Consider the following 26026-nt stretch of genomic DNA (forward strand, 5'->3'; position numbering starts at 1 on the left):
GTCACTACAGGTCTAAAAAGAACTTGTTTTGAAAAAAAAAAAGTATGATAACTCGCTGTAAATCGATGCTCCCTGTGCGGTGCGTAACAACAACTAGTGACTGTAGCGTCTTCAGTTACGCAGCGCCATAGCTCTGGCTTACCTTGGTCAATTAGGGTGATTGACAGCTCGTTTTAAACCTCCAAACCGTTAGAATCAGACCCCGGTCGCCAAATGCGTGTCAATCACTTCATTATCGAGTCAAAAGGACATAAATGCATATGACGCATTTGTGCGAACATTCGCCCTTCTCTAATCAGAACGATCTAATGTCACTCTGTAATGATCAATCAGACCGGGATTTGTTCCCAAAGCATGCTGGAAAGTGTAGAAGTGGTTTTGTTTTGGTGGAAATAACTTGTTTTGATAAACAGCAAAGGGAAGACAACATTTCTGCTTGTATTTCTTGAAAGTCCGTTGTTATTTTGCTCCTATTTTGGGGCTGGTTCCGTGAATCTTGGTCGTAGAGTGAGAAAAATGGTACCGCTGGAATCTGTAGAGTCTCCGTTGTTTTTTTGGGTTTTTTTTACATAATCACGCTGGCGCTCCGGTGCCGCTTTTCAATGTGTGCGCCGTAACGTTTTTTTCGGCTCCTGTTGTTTGATCCATCGGTGTTTTAACTGTGTTTCGTGAACATAAGAATGGTTTATATGAGCTTTTAGCTGAGTTTCTGACCTTTCTGTGGGTAGCAGCATGTCTGTGTTCGTTAAAGTTAGACATGGTTTTATGACGCTTTTTGTGGCTGCGTGGGGGCAGCGTCAATGCTGTGCAGGGATAAATCCGCAGGTAAACCCAGCGCGTTGCGCTGACCGGGAGAGAGCAACTGTACCGGGGAACAAACGTCCGGGGCCGGGCTAACCTTCTTGTGGGCTAATGACTCTGAAATGTATTTCCTTTACATGCATGTTTTTATTTTTTTTCTACAAACAAAATACATTTTTAAACATACTTGGCTGGGTGGGCCAGTGAGTAAACTGGGCGGGCCAGTGCCGCCCAGGCCAATTGCTGGCTATGCGCATGGTTTGATCACACAAGGACAAACTGAAATCTCACAAGAGCTATAGGTTACACAGAGGTCCAGTCAGAGTGCACAGTGACCCAGGAGCTCTTAAGTTGGATGGTCAACATGGCTGTTGACCCAAAGTCACGCTTACTGCAAATCCATTTAACCATGAATGGCCATAATTTGAGAAGAGGGCGAGGCAGCTTCGGCTGCAGTTCTTCGACAGTGATGGAAGACACAAGCAGGGTGGATGAAGGCAAGCAGGCAGAACAGCACCAGACCAATGTTCAACTGTAGACACACAAGGATGTTTTTAGAAGACACTGAGGGATTAGATCGTCAGTTGCGTTTGTTCTGCATCATGTACTCACATATAAAGGGTCTCCATCCAGAACGTCCCTCACCAAAGAAAAGCAGGGATACTGCAGCGCCAAAACCACGGCAGACAGAGCCATGACTACACCAAACAGCTTCCCAAAGTGTTGTGATGGGAAACTAAACAAAAGGGCAAAGCGAGAGAGAGACAGATGAGCGTCAAAAAGACACAAAACACATACAGAGGATGAGGCAAATCCACTTTGTGTGCTTCTGTTTGTGCAATCTTAAGTTGCTGCATCATTGTATTGCCATTTATTATTTGTTGATATGCCAGTATTATGATCAGGGTTTCTCACTCCCTGGTCCTGGTTTTAGATGTTTCCCTCACACACCTGATTTAAAGGGAAACACCTAAAACATGCAGGAAAGTGGCTCCCCAGGACCAGGAGTGAGAAACCCTGATATAGATGGTTTTTGTGTCATGATTAGATCAGGTTGTTCTCCCACTTCCTGTTGTTTGGCTTGTGTGTCTGCTCGGTGTGTGGGTGTGGCTGACCTGGATCCTGAAGACCCTCCTTATCACCTCACCTGCAGTTCATCAACCCATCAAGAGACTCCAGTCCTGCTCTGATCAAGCACCTGGCTCTCTGCACCAGATCCAATACCATAGCGATCCAATATGGTATATGTCTAGTTTAACTCCAGATAGTCCAGAATTTAGTGTTGTTTTTTTGTATCATCTACAGTTAATACCATTTTGGTCCAGGTATTTGTTCTACTTTGGTGGCCATGCTTTGCCTGGTTGTGTCTACCTGCCTCTCAGCCTGGAAACCCACTTCTCTGCTCTCCTCCTGACCAGCCACTGTGAGTCACACTCTTGTATTTATGTGCATCCTAAACAAACTGTACTGGTCTTTTTGAACATGAATCACTGTGTTAACAGATACTCACGCAACACTGATGAAAGCTGCGCTGCCGCCAAAAAGGAAGGAGCGGTTGAGCACCTGCAGGACGAAGGTGAAGTACTGAAGTGGCAGAAAAGGGATGGTGGCACAAATTGAGAACAGGATGCACTGCAGCACTGTGATGAAGAGGGAAAGCACCATGGCGTTCAGGTCTGCCTCCTGATCACTCAGTCCTACAAACACAAACACACAGAGTTAGTTTCTGCTGTAAAAATGATAATAACAGCACATTAAATGTGGGAATTGTGTGTCATGACAACATGACAGGTTATCTCTTCATACAAAGTTATATAAAAGGTGTTTTTATTGAAGAACTGTATTATATTATGATATTAAATGGCTTTTTAAAAACGCTAACGGTTGCTTTGAACATGTGGTACTTCAAATATCCCTTTTAATGTTCATCACATTTGACCTGCTATTTGTTTTATATTTTATTATTAGGATTTTTAAGTCTCTAAAAACATGCAATATGGACTTTTCCTCTTTACCTCTATTCAGGTATCTGCGCTTGAGTCGGTCAATGATGAGGCCATTCCAGGGGGCGCACAGCACCCCGCAGAGCTGCGTGATGGCAAAGGCGTTGAGGTAGGTGCTCACTGCAGGAAAAGTCAGAGGTGAGGTGGTGAGACAAAAAGGACTCAATAGAAGTGACAAGTTTGAAAAGACCATGATTATTACATACAGTAATAACAATTCTTCACATCAACGACCACAAGTACTAAATTGGACATGCAGTCATAGAGCAATAAAAGGACGATCAACTAACAAAAGTGTTTTTAAACTTTAGTGATGAACTTTTAATAATAAAAACTAGCCAACACTGTTTCTCAGTAAGTTCCGCAAACAAGAAAGTGGTTCATTTTGTGCCGTAAACCAAGTATAAAATGTAGACAGACTAAAAAGTGTTAGCCTCATGAGGCTAGATAATAAATAGCAGCACAAAATAGGAAGTGGTCTCTTCTGCTAATCTTTAATAAAAATACACAAGGCAGAGACACAAAACATTGGAACCAGCCAGCTAACGCTTCAAAACTTCACATTGTTATGGGTGACATCATGACTGGTGTCACTTTCTAGAGGCCATTTTGACTTGTCCAAATTTGGTAAGTTGGTTAGTAACAAAGTCAGAAGTAAGAACAAACGCTCCCTCAATCACGTCTGATAGTTTTGCATGACAGAGCCTGTTATCAGATGGAAGACACAGCACATAACCAGAACACAAGAGGTAATAATGGAGACTTCCTTGAAGTACTTGGTTTCTCTCTGCTTTCTCAGAACTGTTGTGGTCATGTGTGGCTAACGGCAGAGGCTAACGAGTAGGAGATGTTTGCAGTGAAGGTGTTTGTGTATTTACCCAGCGACGGTTCTCCTTCTGTCAGCCTGTTCAGCATGGGGTTGAGGGTGCCGATGAACATGACATGTCTGAACTGCATCACAGACAACCAGACCACGTGGCAGAAAAAGAACCAGGACAGAATGCATTGGCGGAAAGTCTTCTCTGCTAGAGAGGAGGAAACAGAGAGAGAGGTTGTAGTGGAGAAACTCATGATGACAATATTTCCCGTACAGTATTGAACCTGGTGTTTCCACAGTCGGGACTTGTTCCACAGGGATTTCCTCCATCATCGTTGGTATGTCATCGTTCAACTCAACCTTGGAGTTCTGAATACTTGATTTACAGCAGGTTATCCTGACAGAGGTCACAGAGAAATCTTTGAGTAAATATTCTACTATTAATCTAAGCTACAGTTTGTATCTCTACTGAGAAACACAGAGAGTCTTGGGACTGATTTAACTCATTTGACAAAAACTCATGTTCATGCAAATATAGTTATATAGATGAATTTTAGTTTGAATAAATACATAACATTGCCTATTTACACATGACACATGACTCATTACAGACCTATGTGAGGGGGTGATGTTCGTGTTGTGTTGGAGGTTTATACCCGTATGTGTAATTATCCGGCAGCGGGTAGGGAATTAATTTCCTGGGCAGCAAAAAGAAAGTCCTGACCAAGTGTATGATGCTGCAGGCAGACAGAAAGAGGAAGGAGGTCCGCACAGAGATACCAATCTCATGTATCATCTGCAACACAGGGTGAAGGTCATCACAATGTGGTGGATTTTATCATTTAGTTCCACCTATGATGTTTCTCACCTTGATGACAAAAAAGACAGCGGAGGATGAGTCAAAGGCGCCGTTATAAAGAGTGATGATGGTGGAGCGATGAACGCTGAACAAGTTTCCCACCTTTAGGAGAGAAATTGAAATCCATGAAGACAGACACGTTATTTGAAAGCCTAAAAAAACATGCACTCGCAACAAATTCACTGAGGAGCAGTCTTCTATAAAATACCTGAAAGGGATACTTGAATAAAAGAACAAGTATCTTACCAAAAAACAACTTTGCTCGTTACTTTTATAATATTTAAAGTAAAAGTATATGACATTTACTGTACTTAAGTATCAAAAGTAATTTTCTGATATAAAATGTATTTACGTTTTAGAAGTAAAAGTGAGGATTAAGCCACGGTAACTCAGTGGTAGGGTGAGTTGTCTTTCAACTGGAAAGGTGTGGGTTCAATTCCTGGCTATATCTATATCTACATGTGTCCTTGAGCAAGACAATTAACCCCATGTTGCAGCGTGTGAATGGGTGACTGACAAATGTATAGTGTAAAGCAGCTCATCAAGACAAGAGAAGGGCTATATAAATACAGACCATTATCAACTCTTCTTCTTCTGATTTTATTTGCTATTAACCAGTAACAAAGAGGAAATGTAAAGGAAATACAATTATAAAGTGAATGTTGTACTTTAGTACAGTAACAAAGTATTGAAAAATCATGAAAAAGACGAGTTTGTGAGCGAGAGCACAAATGGAGGCACCGGGAAGTGGCAGAAATACACATACATGAACCCAACTTTACTATAATGTGAATACTATATTCAACATTCACTTAAACTGCAGAGATATATCTCAATTTAATTTGTATAAAGGGTGGATTTTGGAGAAAAAAGTTTTCCATTCTGTCACAATGTTTGGTAAAAATGCATCAGTTCTGGTCTTGATTCCACATGAATGAAGGAAGGGTTTATTTCTAACGTAAACATATGAACTTAATAAATATATGCAAATAAATGCTAATTCTAACTGAATTACCTGCATGTTGGTGACCAGAATCATGACTCCTCCGGTTGCCAGGAAAGCGAGAGCGGGGAAGAGCAGGTCCTGCACACCTGATGGGAAAAAGACAGACGAAATGAAGATCCACTCTAGCCGTGACAACAAAAGCCTGTGAGTACAGAACAAGCAAATAATGTGTATATATATTGTTATATAAGTCTCACTTGAAGAAAAGGCCATCATCAAGGATCCCATGGTGTAAACGGATCTGGTGAGGGTGGAAAGAAAAAAAGACCATAAACAGAGTGACGATGGAGGCAGTGGTGGCTATTTAATTGAGATCGCTATTCTGAGGAAGTGGAAGGGAGTTTTAGTCACAAAAATGCTTCTTTTATCATGCTCCTCCGCCTTTAAATGATTATTAATCACAATGTTTAATTTGTCAAGCTTTTGGTATTTCACTTTGTCTTATTGATTTGTCTAAAAAAGAAAAGATTCAAATAATATTAGAATTCTGTGCTTTCTATTTCTCTTACTACTTTTAGAGTATTTTAAAACGTTAAGTTTTATAAGGAGACTATAGCTGCAGAGAACCAAAAAAGTATTTTATAACTCTTTTATACAACAGCACTGGGACGTGTAACTGCAGTATCACGCCGCTTCACAGTAATCAATAATGATAATGACACCGATATTCGATCTACAACCCAACTGTTTTCAGCTGACATAATCTATGGAATCTGGAATCAGACACATGAGCTCTTTTCAACTCACATTCCATAGATCCGGGCCACTGTGGTGCCCAAATAGTCAAAGAGGAAACCATTGGGCAACGTCATGAAATTGTTCATGAAGGAAGCGATGGTGAAGACGAGGGAGAACTTTTCATCCTGTCCACTGCAGTCTGCAAACACACACACACACAAACATAAATAAATGAAACATTGAGGTGAAATAGCTGAGGTCTGCATACAATATATTAGTTATTCTTATCTGTTGAAAACTACACAAAAACGTATTTCTTTAAAATATTTTTGAGCAGTATGTGAAACAAGGGCAAGTTGGGCTTCAATTATTAATCCTTTTACTGTCTAAGATTCCTATTCCTACACATTCAGAAGAGAGATCTGTGGAGGTGAGAGAGCATCAAACTGACCCAGCTCCTGTGTTCCATTGACTCCTGTGGCGTTGACGCACAGAGAGACAAAGTAGTCGTCGTTCTTCAGCACAAACACAAGCGAAGCCCATCCGAAAATAACACCGGTGAAGCACAGGCATTCAAAAAGACCCGAGAAAAAGGTGAGGTAGCGCCTCACCGCCAAGCCTTTCCCACACCCGGCCATGGTCCAGCACACTCACAGATCCACAAATGCAGGTAGACAATATAGAATATCTATATTTAGACCCACAGTCACACACCTCTGCCTCTGCACCTGCCAAAACATGAGGAATGTCATTTGTGTGTCTGATGCTGTCACATTGAAAAAGCATCTAGTGTTGACTCCAGCTACTACTACCAGCTACAGATGTCTTAAACATCTGGACATAGAACAGAATGAACTGCACAGACTAATCTACACGGAAACCACAGAGTTATTAGGAGAGACACGGGAAAAGCCATTGTCGTTTAGTCAGGCTTCCTTGTTCTTCAGAACACCAGGTGATGGAATGATGATGTAGAATGAGACTCCGTGACACAAGACTTTTTACCAAACAAAGAGATCTTTATTCTGTAACAAGTCAAGTGTCAATTCCAAGCGCTGCAGGTCGCCTGGGAGAGCATCGGCCGAATTTCCAGAAAGCTCTGACCTCTACTGAGCAAAGCCACACTTAATAAAGGTTACCTGCTCCTCCTACATCTTCCTATGCCCTTGGTCAGCCATTCGACCTCCAGTCTCCTCTAGGGAGCACATCAAAGGCCAAATGCCAGGACCAATGCCTAACCTAGACCTCCACTTTATGGTCAACCGATGATCCACCTGAGCAGTGCCTGCTCAGACAAAATCTACAGACATCTGTCATAAAACTTAATTGTAGGGCATTGTAAACCCCAGTCACATAGTATGTGAAGAATTATAGTAACATTTTTGCTGTGTTAAATTGTCTAATACACTTCACCATAAAATAAATTTTAAGGAGACATTTAAAGCTGAAAAAGAAACATAAAGGAGAAAAAAAAAACATTATTCAATTGCCCATCTTACAACTTGCCACCCTGTATTCTGGAAACTAACCCGAAAGAGAAAATGCGCTCCAACAAATCACACCACGCTGCTTTTGCTCATATCCCCCTTTATATATATACACATCAGCTCTTTTCCCTCCTCTTCCTTCCAGGTCCCTCCCTGAGATTCACACACAGACTTCTTTTGCATTTGTTTGTGTCAGGAGTGTGAAGCACAATCAGGTTTTGTAATGTTCTAGATTCAGAATGTTTTTCAGATTTTATTTAGACTATGCTGCTTGCATCAAAACAAGCACATGCTCTTCTTTTGCTGCTTCTCTGTTGACACTGGACTTTTATGTGCTATGTGTGCAGCTTTTTTGTTATTATAATAACAGTAATACTTGACATTATAATTATATGGTGCATCAAAAATAGTCCATTGTTTTTGCTGCTATATAATACTGCTTTGGTGTGGGTTAAAAACACCTTTAATCTCTGTTGACACTGGACGTTCATGTGCTGTGTGTGCAGCTTTCTGTTATTATAATTAAGTTTTGTCACGATCGCACGCTCCCTCGCCACTATTATTATCATTATTATGGCTTGTGGCTCTTCTGTGCTGCTCTCTCTCCCCCCTCTCTGCAGGAGGCGTGGCTGACCGACTTCCACTGGGGGCGCTGGTGATCAGCTACACCTGCAGAGGCTCCTCCCCACCTGCTCCTGATTTGCAATCAGGAGGCTTCTTAGCCGCCCGTTCACCATTGTCAAATTGTTCTTTACTCTCCGGTGGTAAACGTCTAGTAATTCTCCTGTTTTGCTCGAACTCTGACTTCCTGAATTTTTTCGTATGACGATCGAATAACACATTCACACATTAACACATTTTTTTGCATTATTTTAATTCAGTCATTGTACTTTAACCCTCTTCTTTTATTTCTTTTTTACTTACATTAGGCCATTTCCAATGTGTATTTGCACTTAAGCACTTTCTGTGAAGCACTTTGGTTGCGGCTCAGCCGTTTGTGACTGTGCTTTATAAATAAATTCTGACTTGATTTGATGTTCCAGGTTGTGAATGACGAATGCAAATTTATAGATTTAACAGCAACACAACGGTGATAAAACCTTTTTATGCCAAACCTAGCACAGCTTCTAATGGACACGTCCATCAAGACAAATTGCTAGATGTTTTCCAGTAGGTTAACATCAAAGGTCCATAAAGCCACATAAGCATATTTACTCAAAGGAGTTAACTGTTCACATATTACACTGTGACAATACTGTACAATTTGGAGGCAGTACCAATTACTCCAAAATAACCTGTATAGTATATATATACAGTACAGGGAGTACATTCAAAAAGTTTTTTTGTTTTGTTTTCCACACACATAATTTTTGATCATTTTTTTCCAAACTTCATGCACAATTAAATATGAAATAATAAAAAAATACTGCTGCTGCTGTTCAGAATAAAGAAAAAAAAATAAAGATTTTCAGAATAAATTGACTGGATAAATGTGCTGCAATAAACTCACGTCCCACTCTTATGTTCGTTACACGATGACGCCACCGTGTGGTCGTTTATTAAACGTGCACTCACTAAGTAAATTGATTTTTATTTTTTTTGTGACCTTTATTGCGTTAAACAAGATTTAAGATGACCAAAGTTAGATGGTCCTGGACATATTTTCCATCACTTTTATTCTTTATTTCTTATTGATTAATAATATCATGGTTCAGAATCTTTGTTTTTTTTAATGCTTTATTTTTAATGCTTTTGTTTTTCATGTTTCCTTATGAAGGTGAAGCTGACGTTGAAAAAAAAATCCTTGAGCACAGTTAGACATGAGTTATAGTTCAGCTTTCATCATCAGTATATCAAGTAAAATATAGTTGAGCGACACCTGATGCTGATTTAGACAAACACCTCAGGTTTGCTCCACCTTCAGTGCAGCAGCTGTTCATCATTAAACGGTGTTTATCTCTTCATGAACCTCAGCCTTCAGTATTCGCCTTCAATATGACGACTGCACGCTTTTTCTCTGGGTAAGTTGTGTTTCTTTTTTTTCCTGTTTTTGTTGTTGGGAAATATTGTGTTGTTGATTATTATCTCTTGTTGGTGTTTTAACTGGCTGCAGGGTTTCCCTCTTTGCTTTGCTGATTATGAACATATGCTGTGCCCCTGTTAAAAAAGGTAAAAAAAAAACAAAAAAAACAACAACAACCAGGCTGCTAAAACCTCACATGGTTCTTGACTAACAAACCTCTAATTTCAGCTTTTAAAAAAGCAGCAGCACCAGCGTCCAGTCAGTTTTTACCTGCAGATGAGGAGGAAATGTTAACTGTTGAGTCCAGTAGTGTTCAGTTTCTGAGTGCACCTCCTGGATCAGAATTCAAGGCAGGAGAACTGTCTCACTATGAAGACAGCTATGCGTACGCTGACCACGAAAGGGAGACTGAAGATCGAGGCTACCGCCCTCCTCCTCCTCCTCCTCCTCCTATGAGGACGTCCTCTGCTTCACAGCTCACCAGTCAACCTCAGCCTCTGCCTGGACTCTGGATCTTTTATCCGTCGGACCACGTGTTGCTGAAAGGACAATATCCACCAGGCACGCTCACTCACTTCATCAGCAGCTTTGAGCAAGGCAGAGATCACTGGCAAGACACTCTCGATGTGAGCGCTTCTCCTGCTGACGAGCCTGACCCTGCAGAGCAGACTGAGCCTGAAGCACCTGAGAGCTTCGAGGATCCACAGTTTCCTGTGAAGACGGAGTCTGGCGACGGTCAACCTGCCGTTTCCCGAGGATTCACTGATGCCCGAGCAGTCATTTACTACTATGATTGATATACATTTGGCAACTGCATTAAAAGTCTTGCAAGTTGTACCAATGTTGTCTCCCTCAGTGTGTCCCTGCAGCATGAAGATTATTTTCTGTCCTTATAAAGACCTTTTCTTTCAAGCACTTGCATTGGGAAATGTGACTTTAATGGGGCAGTGATGACCTGGGTTATTATCAGTTGGTCATATTGGCAAGTGAGGAAGCACAGATGGAGCCACTAAAAACAATACTTCACTCCCACTCTGTGGGGACGAGTAAAGTGACTAGAATTAAAATAACCTGATAATAAACTGTATTTAAAATTAATTGTAGCAAAAAATTAGCTTAGTTGCATGGTCTTTAATATCAAGTGTATTCTATGCATGCAATTTTGACAGGTTATATTTGAGACACTAATCACCCCTTTGAATCATGCACAAAACTAAGCGTTTACCAAAAAATAAAAACTAGCAGACCTGCTCCAAAGACAAACAAATTTCATAAACAGTCAAAACTAAGTAATGTAATATCCAAAACTAGAACCTCGCAGTGATCTTACGAGACCAAGCCTGACTTTTTTTCTGGCCATGTTTTAAAAGACGCAGAGCTGCAGAAAATACGAGGTGCTACTGTCTTATTTCTAAACCGTAAACTTAAGTATCAAGACAGTACTGTAAATACATGAGGATTTCTCAATAGTTTATGCTGTTTTATATGAACCCAGTCTTCTGTTATTGCTCCAATTTTTTTTTTTTTTAATTAAAGGGAATCTGCCAGATCAATCAGGGTTAAACAGTTGAGCGTCTCACTCCAGAGCCAGAAGTTCAAATCCCATCAAGGTCAAAATAATATTTGATGGATGCATTATGTTTCTATTTACTTTTATATATTTTCATTTTTGGCAGCAACCACAGTAGGTTATTTTAAAAATACATTACACCATGCATGCTACATCCCATACTATACTAGAGTTTTTAAGCAGTGAAAATTAAAGAATAGAAGGTTGCAAAGAACACAAGTGTTCCCATGAAGACTTCTATGGATGGCCTCACATCTGACTCCAGAATCAAATGGGTCATATTTTATTAAACACCTTGTGTTTAAACCATGTCAGGAATGTCCTAAACCTAAACTTAATTTGTCGTTGCTGTTCCAACAATGACTTCCATTTGTTTGTACAGCCTAAACCAAGCATTACGCCCCACCTAAACCATAACGCCTAACCATGACCAAACCAAAATCCAAATCTTAGCCCCAAAATGAAACCGTTGCTCAGGTTCTGCCTCATTAAGACCCGTTTTTTTACATCTGGTCTTGACAAGGTCAGGGTTTATGCCAGAAAATGTCAGTTCAAACACACACACACACACACACACACACACACAGTGATTGTATTGTCAGTCACATTCTCAGTGGAAGCCTACATGTTTGAAAATGTGCAGCAGATGCACAATTGTTTATGAGTGACTGGCCGTAAGCAGGAGGGACAGATACACAAGAAGGTGTTGACGTTTTTACAGCCATGTGGGGGGAAACATAATGACAGACAGAGTGGGAATACAGATAGATATTTATTTTTAAACCCATCTGTTCTGTGTTGAATGAGTGGATGATGAGGCTGGACTTTTATATATACCTCATTTATACCATTATGAAGTGGATAATGGAAAGTAAACAGGATACAAAAGAAGACATGCCAAATAGTTATCTAAAGGTGTTCATTGAACACAAATGAGAAATAAACCTTTTCATTAAGTCTTCCTGTCGTCCTGAGAGTTACTGGACTATTTAACAGATTGTTGTGTTGTTTTTCCTTAGATATTGAGTTTTGTTATAGTTTTTTCTTCTTTGTGAGCGAGTGAGGTTGACGTGCGGCATTTTCCTTGCCTGCTTTTCAATAATGGTAATTAAGTAAAGCATAAACAATAAAGACTTGTTGATAAAGGATGAGAATTTGCATTTAATATACTTTCATAACATTTTGGGACGCATACAGTGTACACAAACCTCCATTCACACATCCATCTTTTCCCACTTTATCCTCCACATGAGGCATTTTATATAAATACCATTGGAGGAAGCCTATTTTGTGAACCTGCAAGGTACAGTGTGTACATTTTAGCAACAGTTATTGGGAAAGTTTGATGTTGCAGCTGAATATCCTTCAGTGTTCCCTAAAAAACAATCAATAGAAGTTTAGTTTGTTTAATGAGAGCCATTGTAAAAATATAGTGGCCTCTAAAGTCTCATTCTGGAGTCATTAAAAACAATACATCATACATTAAATTAAATATTATATTAAAAATTTCTGCCAAATTATACTGTAGATTTATCCTGAATGTAACTTCTAATGGACAGCGTGCACGTATAGTACCCACGTGTTTGTGTGCACACAGCCTGCATGTGTACAGCCACGGTTTCCACAGCAGACGCAGCTGCCCGGCCCACTGGACTGTGGCTCTATTTCGGGAGTGTGTGTTGTTCAAAAGGTCAAATGAAGAAGCTGAGGAACTCTCTCACAGAGCAGAGGGTGGAGGGGGTGTTGGATGAAGACGGGCCAAGGGAGATATCCACGAACCAACACAGACATCACAAACGCAAGCCAGTGCAGACAGAGGAGAGCAGAAAGGGTGACCGCGACAGGAAAGCAGGGATCTTCTGAGGACCGTTCACCTTTTGACTGAACGCTCAACGGGAAGCGAGGGGTCGTTTCAGAGACTTGGAATAAAGAAACTTATCTGAGCATCATGGATGGAGAGTCGTCAAGCCTGGAGACATCTGAGTCTACAGGGACGACTCATCAGACTGATACGACCAACAACAACAACCAGGTGATTGTTTACTTTTTTTTATCAGAGTGCAGAGTGACAAAAATGTCTTACAATGACTGGTGGAGTTATTATATTCTGTATAAGGAATAGTCTGTGTGAGTATTTGTGGCCATGACAGGTGTCATGGAGAGGGAGGAGGACAAGAGAAGTGGTTCTGGTCACATTCCATGTGACACACACACACACACACACACACTCAAAGTCTGTGCAGCACTGGACATTGACTTCCATTCATTCAGACAGTTTAAACAAACCATTATAGCACAATTAAAATCTTAGCTCTAAACTTCCTCACAAATGAGGTTCTGCAGGTTTTGGTCTCCATGTGGACCACTGATCCTGACGAGGTCAGAAAGAGGTAACAAATACAAGCACACAGACACACACACACACACACACACACACACACACAGTGAATTTTCCAAGTACCACTGATGAGTCACTACTTGATTAAAGCCTGACCTCGATTGAATGTCGCAGCTGCATGTAAAACACAGCAGGATTAATATTGACATTGACATAGGGTACTTTGCAAAACATTTAAATACTATTAAACCTTTAAATATAAAAATTTAGCTCGAAAATAACCTGTGAAATAGGTGATGGCTTAAAGTTAAAGCGCTCTGTTGGATCCTGAGATAACTGAGATACTCCACAAATCCCAGACTTGACTTCAGGTCTCACATTACATTGTTCGTAATAACCCTAAAGCAAAGTAGTTTTACAGTAATGCTGTCCTCCATGTTCCTAATTATTTAAAGGTGCATTATTGTAATAAATCTAAAGCAACTGGCCATAAAATCCTCCTAATATGTCACAGAGACTCAGGAATAATGTTCATATAACAAACTGAACTCGCCAACAACAGTACAGCCAAAATATTTGCGTTAAAAAAAACATTTTGCAGACTGCAAATCATGTTTACGTTTTGAAATCATGTTTTGGCATGTGGCGCCACCTACCACCGTCTACCAATCATTGCAGTCAGTAGAGTCTCAGCTGCCTAGCAACCACTGGTTGCCAGTTACGTCAGAAAACGAAACCTAAAAGATCTCGGTATTTTGAATTTGAATGTAGTAACCGTTTTTGGCCACATTCTTACATATGGCACCTTTAAACAACACTGTCAATGTATTCTCTTTGAAAAAATATGCCCTGTGACCCAGACTACTAACTAATATTTAGAGATTTAAATAGACGATGCCTAATAATAAGGTTAATAATTTCTTATCCCACAGGCAGAAGAACCAGGACCTGAGATGAATAAAGACACAGAGACAGAACACTCAGACAAAGAGACAGCTGAAGGTCAAAGGGAAATGAAGGAGACCGTCACACCACAGGGTGGAGGTGGAGGAGAGGACGCCAGCACTGCAGATATGGACGAGACGTCAAAGCCTCATCGCGACGAGAGACGTGAAGAAGTGGGACAAGATAAAGACAAAACATCCACTGAAAACAATCTTGCACTGACAGATGAAGGAAAAGACAGAGAGGGCGAGCTGGAACAAGACAAGAAAGTGGAAGAGGTCAAGAGTGGGAAAGGAGGAGAGGACGTCAGGGACAAAAATAAGGACGGAGATGAGAGCAAAACTCAAGAGGAGAAAGACGTGAGTGGAAAAGAAGCCAAAGAGTCAGAGCAGAAAAAACAAGCAGATGCAGAGATAAAAGACAAAGGAAAGATAAAAGATGGAGAAAAGCAAGGGAAGCCCAAAAGAAAGAGCGCTCTTCCTTCCTCTTCTGTGTCCCGACCAAGGCAATCTGCTCGCTCTGTGAGAGCAGCCACTAAAAACAGCATCATTGCCAAGTTTGAACAAGGTGCACCAGAGTAAGTTTAGACGGTGACAGTGTAATATTTATACATCATTCATCGTGGGTTTTGTGGGGAAACAATAACATTCTGTGACATTTTCTTTTAGGACACCGATAGCCCGTAACTTCAAAGTTCAGAGGTCATCTGCAGCTGTGGCCACAGGAGCTACGATCAAACAGAAGATGCTTCAGTGGTGTCGCAGTAAAACCAGAAACTATGAGGTCAGTTGAACATCAGTTTGACACTTTACTCCAGGTTTTTGGACCATTAAATGTCTAAATGAATATATGCATGTCCCGTTCCTTCATCTTTCAGGGTGTCAACATAGAAAACTTCTCCTCGTCTTGGAGCAACGGCCTGGCTTTCTGTGCGCTGATCCACCGTTTTTTTCCGGACGCTTTTGACTTCAGCTCCCTCAGTGAAAAGGAGAGGGAGAAAAACTTCACTCTGGCCTTTGAAACTGCAGAGTATGAAGTATTTATTTCTCCCTCCGTCGTTTCCTCTCACACTTTAATCTACTTCTGAGGATTTGCATGTACAATTAAAAATTTTTAGGCAGGCATTATATACATCCACAACACATAATACAATAAAATGTATCTTAAAAAGCAAAGGAAAACTTTCACAATAAAAGTGGATTCAAAAAAAGTGCTATACATGCCGACATTTTCAGGTAAAAGTAGGTAAATTCACCACATTTTTACAACTTAATGAGTTAAATAAAAAGGAGAATGCATTACAGATTTATCTTATTTTGAATTGTATTCTGTCGTTGAGGATTAGCAATTAATGCAAATGAATCTAGAGCCTGCATTTCTTCCTGGGTTCAAAAAAAGTCTCAAATTAAAGCTGCAGATGGCAGAATTGCTCGAAAAATAGTTGATTATTGAGTTTAATTTCTGCATTGTTGAAAGTCAGCTGATACATTTTTGACTTTCTTTTAGACTCTTGTCATTTGGGCGTCTTTTGAGCTACTGTGAGACTCTTGATTCACTTGATTTACATTATACTGAAAGGATATAATTGAATTACTGATTAATGTTTATTTGTTGAAAATATGTTGTATTAAGTCACCACGAATCTAACTACAGTTAATAATGTAATGAATTTTGCAATTTTACAATTTACTCAACAAGTTGAAGAAACTTAACTTTTTCTTCATATTCTCTGTCTGTTCTTCCTGCAGGACCCTGGCTGACTGCTGCCCTCTGCTGGAAGTGTCTGACATGCTCATGATGGGCAACCATCCGGATCCCATGTGTGTGTTCACATACGTGCAGTCCCTCTGCCACGGCCTGTCCAAAATAGAGAAACAGAGGAAGGATAAAGAGCAGGAGGATAAAGACAAGTGTGCTAATGAGGAAGAAGACAAAGACAAAGGAGAAGAACATGGAGCGGTGAAGAAGGATGAAGGCGAGTCGGCTGAGGCAGGGACGGAGCAGAACCAAGAGGAAAAAGAGGGAGAAAGTGCTGATCCAGAGAGAACTGCTGAGGAGGAGGAGGATGCACTGAAGAGCTGCAAGATGGAGGAAGGTGGAGGAGCGTTAGTGGAGGCAGAGTCTTAGACAAATACATTATAAAGTGACTGAAAGACTGAGAAGACCAAACAGACTGTTGAAGCCTGTGGTTTACATTTACACAGCTGTGTATGTTTGACAGTGTTTCCTTTTACTGACATGTTTGTTTTTGAGCACATTAATTTGAGACAAATATATTTGTTGTGTTTGTACAAAACCTTGACTTAAAATAACAGGTTTATTAATAAAAATCTTTATGGCAACAATATGATGGATGGAATGAGTTTGCTACCTGAAAAAAGTTTATTTACAACACTGTGTTTTAACCTCGGTCATAATGGTGGTACAGCTCAGGTGTTCCTCAGTCTAAAAAGCTGTAATTCATATCCAGACTAAGGACTGGGTCTTCTTTACCACATCAGTGGAGAGCTGCTTCACACTTCTGCATGCACGTACATGCCTGCAGTTATGTTCATACTATGAAGACAAGAGTCTTTGTCAGGCTATTTGTCCACACACGTGTGCCTGATCTCAAATTCCATTTTGGAATTTTTGTCCTCTTTTGTAGGTGTGTGTATGCTCATAGAACCTCAGTTAAGTTTCCATGGTTACCATGATCAGTGAGCGTTGTCTCTTTTGACCAAAACAAGAGTAGGATCCAGAATGAGGTCCACATGGAGCATCACAGAAAGCGAACAATGAAATTTACATTACCTAAAACTTAGAGACCTGTGCATGGAGCTTGGAGCATGGAGAGTCTCGACCCTAAATGTTTACTCTAGAGGTAGCCCAGTCTAGAGGTCAAATTCATGGGTCTCAGGGCTGAATGATAATAAATAAAAATCTAATTGTGGTTATTTAGACAGGGATTGTGATTCTTCACATCAGAGTGAATGGTCATTTTTACATCATTCTCATTTTCATTCTAAAAACATTTAAAAATGATTACTGTGTGATATGTGTGTAGATCTGTGAGAAACAGAGACATTCTGTTTGTTGTTAGCCTTTGTACACAGTACAGCCAAAATATTTGCATTAAAAAAAATATTTTGCAGACTGCAAATCATGTTTATGTTTTGAAATCATCTTTTGGCATGTGGCGCCACCTACCGCCGTCTACCAATCATTGCAGTCAGTAGAGTCTCAGCTGGCGAGCAACCACGGGTTGCCAGTTACGTCAAAAAACTAAACCTAAAAGACCTCAGTATTTTGAATTTGAATGTAGTAACCATTTTTGGCCACATTCTCACATATGGCACCTTTAATTCCAAAGCCACTGAAAGTCTTCGGCTGTAGTAAGGTTCCAGTGGGCTTGACTCGTAGGCACTGTTTCAATCAATCAATGTGTCAATCACAAAGGCAAGAAAAAGTCTATGAAGGGTTTGCACATTTATTTCCACTTGCTGAGTTACATTCCTGTTCACATGTATTCAAGCCTGTCTAGGAACACCAATGCGTAGAAATATTCCTTTGATGTTCCAGGTTGTGAATGAAAAATTAAGAATTGTAAAATTAAGACCATTACCCACTGCTCATTCTCAGGCTAAGAAAACCAAACAATAGTTTTGTTTTAAAGCCATTACAGACATACTTGTAGGTTCAATTTCTACAAATAAATCCTCCTAAATGTTACACACTGTGTCTTTAAACCAGCTCGGCATAGGTCTCGAATCTACTCAGTAATTACGGTAATCAGGCTGGTGGAACCGGAAGTGGCGTAATGTGTGGCCCTCTCACAGCGCAGCTACTCACTGTAGGGTCGAGCGTTTCCCGACAACAACATAAGAAAGTGTCGGTGTAGTTTGGTGGAACATGTGTACGAACATGCCGACAGGCAGCATGAACCTGGAGTCACAGCTTTTGTCCATAATGGACGTGCTGGTGAAGGCGGCGGTGACGGAAATCAGTCAGCTCTTCTCGGAGAGCTCGTCGTCGCTCCGCCTTCACTTAACCCAGAGCCTGAAGGAAAACGAAACGCTGAGGATGAGGATGAAGGTGATGAGGAGCGAGGTTTTCTCCCTTCGGCTGCAGACCAGGACCAACCGGCCGATGAGTCGCTTCTCCTCGGTCAGGGGAAACGTCCCCAAACCACGGGCTAAACTACAAGGTAACAAGAGAAACACGGCCTCCGAATTCGTACGAGAGTTAACGACTAACCTCCTGTAGTCCGAATCAGTAACACTTCTGTCAATGATAATGTTAATGTTATACTAAACCTGCTCTAACACAAAGCTTATTTTATCAGGAGTGAATAAACTACTAATAACCACTGTTGCATTTCCACGTCAGTCCTTCCTGGTACTAATCAATCAAACATGGTCATAATAGGATTAACGTGATAGCAAGACTGGATACGTTTTACAAATATACTTTGTTCTTAGTTTTTTCCTGTGAAAAGTATAAATTCATATATCAACAACTTTTTTCGTGTCACTTTCACTTTGTTTTGCACCTCGGGGCCACCATAGTTTGTAGTTTGAATTGTTGATATCTGCAACTGTCTGTTAAAATTTAAGATATTTTGAACTGGAATGACAAATGTGAATAGGAAGAATGTAATTGTGTGCATATCTGACATGTTAATTTTGACAAGGAACATGTTAATTACAGATATACTGTTGAGAGTAGCTAGTAAATAGTTATCTTCATTACTAGTTGTTGTTGGGGTTTTTTGTGGGTGGGGGGGGGCTAAAGTCCAGATTTTGTTGTCGTAAATGAAAATGGAGCAAAAGTTTATCAAAATTTGAAAAATTCTCTACATATTCATTATCCCCCTGCTGAATTAAAGCTGAAGAAATTATAGAAACTATTTCCAGTGGCTCAAATCCTCAGAAGTGTCACAGGTTTCTATTTAGTGAGCTTTTATTCCTCTGGTCCTTAGCAGCACACCCACGCTGTAATCAGTGAAATTATCAGCAATATCAAAACAATGTCCTTTTCTTTTTTTTCCTCATGTAGTTGTCAGTAAGCTCCCTGTGGCTCAAAAAGCTGTCGGAGAAGCTCCCACTATATCTCTACAATCAGAAAACCTCAAGACCTCACCCTCTGCTGCTCAAGTACAGGTAAACACAGCACTCACTTTGACTTGTCACTAACTTCTCTTTCCATTCAAAAATGCTCATGCGGGTGTTCTTTATTTGTTAGTGTGCAGATGTGGAGAGTCCAGATGTCATCCTAATTAAAGATGAAGACGATGTTGGAGGATGTGGGCCAGCTGGAGGTGAATACAGTGTTTATCATCTCCTGCCATCGGAGAAAGATTGACAACACTTGGCTCTCACTCAAACAGACGTGATGTCAGTTTGTATTTGAATAAAGCTGGACACACATTACACAATTTTCACAGTCAGTAGTTACCAGTTTTAAAAAGACTTGGAAGACAAGCTAAGCGTCTGGTTTCAGCAGACTTTTGTTATGAAGACTGTGGATCACACATTTAACTGTTACCCTCACACGCTTGCCGGTTTAAGTCTTGACCAGTCACACTTGAACAGATTTCTGTGCCAGCTAGCCATGCTGACTGGAGCAGACTCTGCCCAACTGTGATTCTTTGATAAATCGGGCAGTTTAAGGGGTGGGAGAAGCCAGATCCAATCTCGTTTGACACGTTTGAATTGAAGCCAGGTGTAAACAGATTTACAGATGTTAATACAAAGTCTGAACGGGGGCCTTTGTGGTTATGTCTTACCAGGTCAGGACGACTTTGGAAGCTGTGGTACGGAGGGAGGTGTTGCCACTGGGACTCAGAATTTAGAGCCTACTGGCTCCTCCTGCCTGATGAGTGATAATGAAGACCTAAGAATCGTGAGCGTTCACGGCCGAGGAGAAGGGCCTCTGGAGGACAGCGACACCCTCTTCACTGCCTCTGAGCTCCAGGCTTTTAGCTCTCTGTCTCCAGATCACAGCATCAGTCATGACAGTCTTCTCAGTTTCACCACTGGTGCCAGTGACGGTGCACCACTGAGGATGGTGCAGGATAACAGCGTTGGACTGGTAAGAAACAGACAGGTTGAACGAAATTCTTCCACTCAAATGGCTTCAGCGGCATTGAATTCTGCGATAAAAACAACTCAAATAGGAGCCGATGGTCAGATGGGACACTCCAGTCACATCAGCCAGTTCTCCCAGCAGCAGAACATCTTCCCCCTCGCTGTCAACAAATCCCTAGAGTGCAGCTTTTGCGGCGAGCGTTTCCTCAACCGCGAAGACCTGATCGTTCACCGGGCGAGTCACACCGGAGAGTCGCCTGTTCTCTGCGTCCTGTGCGGCAAGTCCTTCGTCAACAAGACCACGCTGAACATCCACATGCGCATTCACACCGGGGAGAAGCCCTACGCTTGTTCACAGTGCGGGAAACGCTTCACACAGAACGGCAGCCTGAAGATCCACCTGCGGACTCACTCCGGAGAGAAACCGTACAGCTGCAACCAGTGCACGGCCAGCTTCAACAACCCCAGCAACCTGCGCCGGCACATGATAACACACACTAATGGCATACTCTGACCGTGGCTGGTGAAAATACTTTTCCTGTGTCTTTTACTGACACTTGTGCCATGATGTAAATTTTGTGTGAATCAAATGTTTTGTATCACCAACGGCTACATCAGTATACAGTCTATCAACTTATGACTTCATTGAAATTACACTTGTATTATCTTTTTAAATCAAGAAAAACTAGCAATAGAGAAACAACTTAGAAATACTGTATGCACACCTGCCAACCTCCAAGCATTTTGCGTAGCAGATACGCATTTTGACATGAAACTACACCGCTACGATGTGTCACTTCAAACTACCACAGGCTACAGTCTATGGGTCTAACTTTAGCAACTTTAGCCTGCTGGAAAAAGACGACTTTGACCAATCACTTCGCTCATCTCCATCCCGGGCGTCAAACACAAATGTAGAGCCGGAGCGACCCCAAATTGCAAGTGACGAAATCGACTTTATCCCCCTCGGTCCATCGTGATAGTCTTGTATAAATAAGAACAATTACATTGACAATAAATCCCTGGCACGTTGCTACTCAAATTTTTTTGGAGGTTGGCAGGTCTGAATATGGCATCTAGGACGTCTTTATCCCAGTACTGTCACATCACCAAAAGTAGAAAATGTTAGTGTAAACGGTTGAAACTGTTGAAATGCTTGCTGAACTCCAAACGGTTGAGTCATTCACAAAGCTGCCACATGCTCTTGGATGAATTGACTACATTGCAGACTTGTGTCTCGAAGAGGGATTTAAAACATGTGGCTTGTTTTATATCACTCGTCTTGGCCTTAGAGAAGGGCTTTTCCTTTTCACTTTGTATGTGTGTGCGTGTGTTTCATTTAAAAACAAACTACCTCCACTGTTCTCTCTCTTTGTTTTGTACTTGGTTTTCTAGTCTGGATATGCAATTCTTCATAAATTTCTTTAAAATCTATTGTCACCGACAAGTCTATTTTTCACCTCTAGAGTGCAGCGTTGTTGCACCACATTAACTACAGTGTGACTCACTTTAGTTTAGTCACACTTTACACTGTGTGTGAGTGGGTGGGGGTGTTTGAGGGAAACTGGGGGGGAAATTCCTTGCATTGTTCCTCTTTCCATCCTGGCCATACTGAAGTGACATTTGTCAAGTATGAACTTGTTGAGCTTTGATGGCACACCTGAAATCTGTAAAGTCAGAAATTAGTTGTAAACTAAGAAATATGGCTGTATATGTAATATTTACTCTTAATTTATATTTAAAAAATTTTTTTTGTCAAATTAATGAATAAAGTCTGACCATTAAGTGGTGTTATGAAATTACAGTCATGCACCAGCAGCTAAAATAGTTCTGTGGTCAGACATGATTCAAGTATTACTTAATGTGTTTCTGATCAGACATTTGTTGTAATCCGACGGTCATCAGTGGTGGTTTTATGAGCCGGCAGCTTTGTCGCATTGGTGTGGAATGCTGTTGTACTTCCCCAAGAAATGCTGCTTCCTCTCTGGCTATTGTTCTTGGGCAACTCATGAAATGACACGTGTGTGTGTGTGTGTGTGTGGGGCGGGCTTGTGAGTATAATGTATGTGACCAAGAGGCCACAACAGAGATGAAATTAGAGGACAAGGTTAAGATTTTCAGATAATTATTTTTATAAACTTTTTTGACGACAGTCTTAAACTGCAAATTCACTGATGTGAGGGTGATTTTTTTTCTAAACGGCCAACTATTCGACGAATGAAGCACATTTATTTCCACTTGCCTTACATCCAAGTTACATTCCTGTCCATTCGTATCCAAGCTTATTTAGGATCACCAATGCATAGAAATATTCCCTTGATGTTCCAGGTTGTGACTGACGATCATAGGTTCAAACAGTAAGACAACGTAATCCAATATCACGTGGCGACCTGACGGTCAAAAAACTTTATTACACCCACAGTACAGCTGACACATGCCCCAACAATATACACATATATGCATCGACAGTAACCCCCCTCCCCTGGTACACTTTAGTTTTATTAGTCAATTTCACAGACGAGGCAGAGCTTTTCGACGGTTCTCTACAGGATGCTTGATTTCCTCAGTGGGATTACAGGTCAGATTACTAGGTTTCTCTCTTTAAATCCCATTCCATTGCTTTCTGTATGACAGTTCCAGAGGAAGCATAAACAGATGGAGGCCTCCTACACATTTCTGATGCACAATTCACTGGTAATGTCTCTCTGTTCTGATTCATTTTGCCGGTGGCGAGTTAGTCTCGACAGGTGCTCCACCTGCCTGACTCCTTGAGGTTTTCCTTGACCTGAGTCAGTCGCAGCTCCAGGTCCACCCTCTCTGCCTCCTTAGCTCGATGGATTTCCTCCAGATGGGACAAACGCGTGTTCAGGGAGCTCTTTCTCTTACCAGAGGCCGTCTTCAGCTCTTCCTTCAGTTCTCTCTTCTCCTGTCGAACAGTCACCAGTGCATTCCGTATCCCATCTCGCTCCCTCTCCAGCTCTTCTTTCTCTTTCAGGTAACGCTTTGCATCCTCCTCCGCTCGTGTTTTCCCATACCTCCCGCACTGGTTGTCATTTGAGCCACTTCGTTTGAGGGATACCAGTGGTTTGGTTTTGTCAGAGTCACTGCTTGGGAAACTTGAGCGGCGCTTCCCTTGATTCTCAGACTGCTGCTTGCAGTTCTCCCCTGACTGCATTTCTTCATTAGGGACCTTGTCATATATTCTACAGTCTGTAGAGGAACTGCTGGAAGAGGTGGCCGATAGGGAGGAATTGAGCGCAGGGTTGTGGATGTTAGCAATGGTTTCCACATCAACGTAGTCATAATGCAGGGACTCTGGGTCTGTCGCAGAGCCTGTTTCTGCCAAGAGGACACCCAGCCACCGTCCAAGTTCCTCAGAGCTGCTTGCCTCCAGTGCAGCCACCTGTGTGCGGCTGCGCATGATGCGGAACGCGAATGGGTGTTTGGGTCCAAGCCCCGGCAACACTTCACAGGTCTTCAGGGAAAGTGAAGGCAGCGAGGTTCGAGTGTCTCCTTTGTCATGGTAGAAGAGCAGAAACCCCCTGCACACACAGCACCACTGCTCCCGCCACACCTGGTTCACCAGCACTGCCAGGTAGCCTTGTCGTGGGTCACTGAAGGCCGTCCGGGGATCACCAGGCCGTGGGGGCTTCTTCTTGGAAAAGCTGATGATGCGTGTGATTTTACGGCCCGCAGTCAAAGCCCCTCGTTTGACCTTGCCTTTCTCCCTGCAGTTGTCTCCAGCCGACACACCCACACTGTCAGAGTCTGATGTGTTCCTCTCTGCAAATATCCTCTGGTCGAGTTCAGTTTTTCTTGGACTGACGGGAGACATGGATTCCTCAGGGCCTGCACTCTGACCACACACATCTCTGACAACCCTCAGCCATCTGTGGGCCTGCTCCGTATTTTGTACCGCCAGCACCTGTGCATCGCCATTAGGCAAAGTGAAGCGGAGTTCGTGGTGCTTCCTCTTGCTGTCTTTGGGTGCATAGACCACAGTGCACTGGGGCAGCAGCAGGTCCACATAGGGACATGTGTCCTTGGAACTCTTGTAGCACTGTAGTCTGTTCTCTTGTATGACTGTGAGCTGCTTGGCCCACTGGCCGAAGCGTTTCTTGCGCAGCAGGAAGGCAGAGATGCGACATTCTCTGGCAGGAGTCATGGAGCTCTTGTTTGAGGGCCACTGATGAGTGAGTCGGACGCCGGGGCTCCTCTCCCCCTCATCCTCCTCATATGACTCATATGAACTGCTCAGCGTGTCCGAATCATTGTAAGAGTTTTTACGGTGTGAATTTATGCAGGCAGTGGGGTAGCTATTTTCAACGTCTTCATAAACATCTTCTATGGCGTTAGGAGGGCTGGACCTGACTCGTGTGATGTACTCCGGCATCATTCCAGGACTGAGAGGTATGGCCTCCTCATAAATCCCCTCAGGAGGAGGCATTGTGGGCAGAGGGGGAGGACAGTCAGCTGAGTGCGGGGTCGGGGAAAATGACGAGTACGGTTCGGTGTCGGTTTGGGTGCTCTTGTCTTCTTTTATATCATCTTCAAAATCCTTCAGGTCTCCCAGCTCACAGTCAAAGGGCTCAAAGAGGGACTCGACAAAGCTGGTGCCATTTCTGTAAAGTGCTGAGTTCATGAAGCTGTACTCTCTACCTGGCACTGATGGCTGGATCTGCTGCAGGAGGTTCCACACAGACGTCTTCTTCTCGTGGGTGGAGGAGCTGAGGTTCTCCTGGTCCAGCATCTTCAGCAGAGCTCCCAGCTCGTTCACCAGCACCTCCATAGTGGCTTCCTGGCTTTTCCGGGTTATCAGGGTTGAGCAGTTGACTAAAAACAGACACACTGTACATGTTCAGTACATATCTGCCGATCTCTCTTTCTATCAAAGCCATCAAAGGTATCAAAGTTTCCATGGTGCCTTTTATCTAAAGGACAACAAAGGGCTACAAAGCCACGCATATTTAATCAAAGGCTTAAGGCCAACAGTTGACATTAACTAGCTGTTACTTGTACTTTTACTCAAGTTTCCCTTCTAGGTACTTTATACACAAGACAGAGATTATTAATTGTCCTCTCCATCCAGAGGCGCAGCTTGTGAACAGGCAAGGCAGATAACTGCTTGGGGCATCCCAGTCCCCCTTGGCCTGGCCGATTTGCAATGACATCTCAGTCGGAAACCTCCCTAAGGGGCCCCACCTCACGTTAACCTGTCAAGTTATCGTTCTGCAAGTTGGAAAATGAAGAGGATTATTTACAGTGTAATGCATATCTTTTTTTACTCAGTTTATACATGTTTTTTTCAGTTATTTACAGTATTTTATTGTTCTATATATTTATATTATTGTGGAATTGTGGAATTGTTTTTACTAAGTGTATATAGTTTTTTAGAAGCTATTTACAGTATTGTATTGTTCTTTACATTTAT

At 41.9% G+C, this 26026-nt stretch overlaps 3 protein-coding genes across 3 annotated transcripts; 1 reads left to right on the forward strand and 2 right to left on the reverse strand.

The window, feature by feature from the left end:
• Nucleotides 1–1204: 1204 nt before the first annotated feature.
• Nucleotides 1205–6802, reverse strand: LOC310928805 (equilibrative nucleobase transporter 1-like; the record flags this gene model as incomplete). Its single annotated transcript, XM_083891456.1, has 12 exons — nucleotides 1205–1333; nucleotides 1414–1537; nucleotides 2312–2498; nucleotides 2817–2924; nucleotides 3683–3829; nucleotides 3906–4018; nucleotides 4278–4417; nucleotides 4490–4582; nucleotides 5496–5572; nucleotides 5684–5727; nucleotides 6234–6363; nucleotides 6616–6802. The coding sequence occupies 12 exons, from the start codon at nucleotides 6800–6802 to the stop codon at nucleotides 1205–1207; spliced, it is 1479 nt and encodes a 492-aa protein (XP_083747582.1).
• Nucleotides 6803–13002: 6200 nt separating this feature from the next.
• smtnl1 (smoothelin-like 1) lies at nucleotides 13003–16860 on the forward strand. The gene is made up of 5 exons (XM_083891296.1): nucleotides 13003–13276; nucleotides 14515–15104; nucleotides 15196–15310; nucleotides 15405–15556; nucleotides 16276–16860. Exons 1-5 carry the CDS (start codon nucleotides 13193–13195, stop codon nucleotides 16652–16654), a joined length of 1320 nt encoding a protein of 439 aa, XP_083747422.1. The 5' UTR covers nucleotides 13003–13192; the 3' UTR covers nucleotides 16655–16860.
• A 6322-nt stretch (nucleotides 16861–23182) lies between these two features.
• On the reverse strand, nucleotides 23183–25384 carry LOC310928123 (actin filament-associated protein 1-like 1; the record flags this gene model as incomplete). Its single annotated transcript, XM_083890610.1, is given in 3 exon segments — nucleotides 23183–23326; nucleotides 23329–23352; nucleotides 23354–25384. Coding segments are annotated over 3 exon segments (2199 nt in total).
• Between the last annotated feature and the right edge of the window lie 642 nt (nucleotides 25385–26026).

Source organism: Microchirus variegatus, assembly GCF_963457635.1.
Source record: "Microchirus variegatus genome assembly, chromosome: 6".
Lineage (NCBI taxonomy): Eukaryota > Metazoa > Chordata > Actinopteri > Pleuronectiformes > Soleidae > Microchirus > Microchirus variegatus.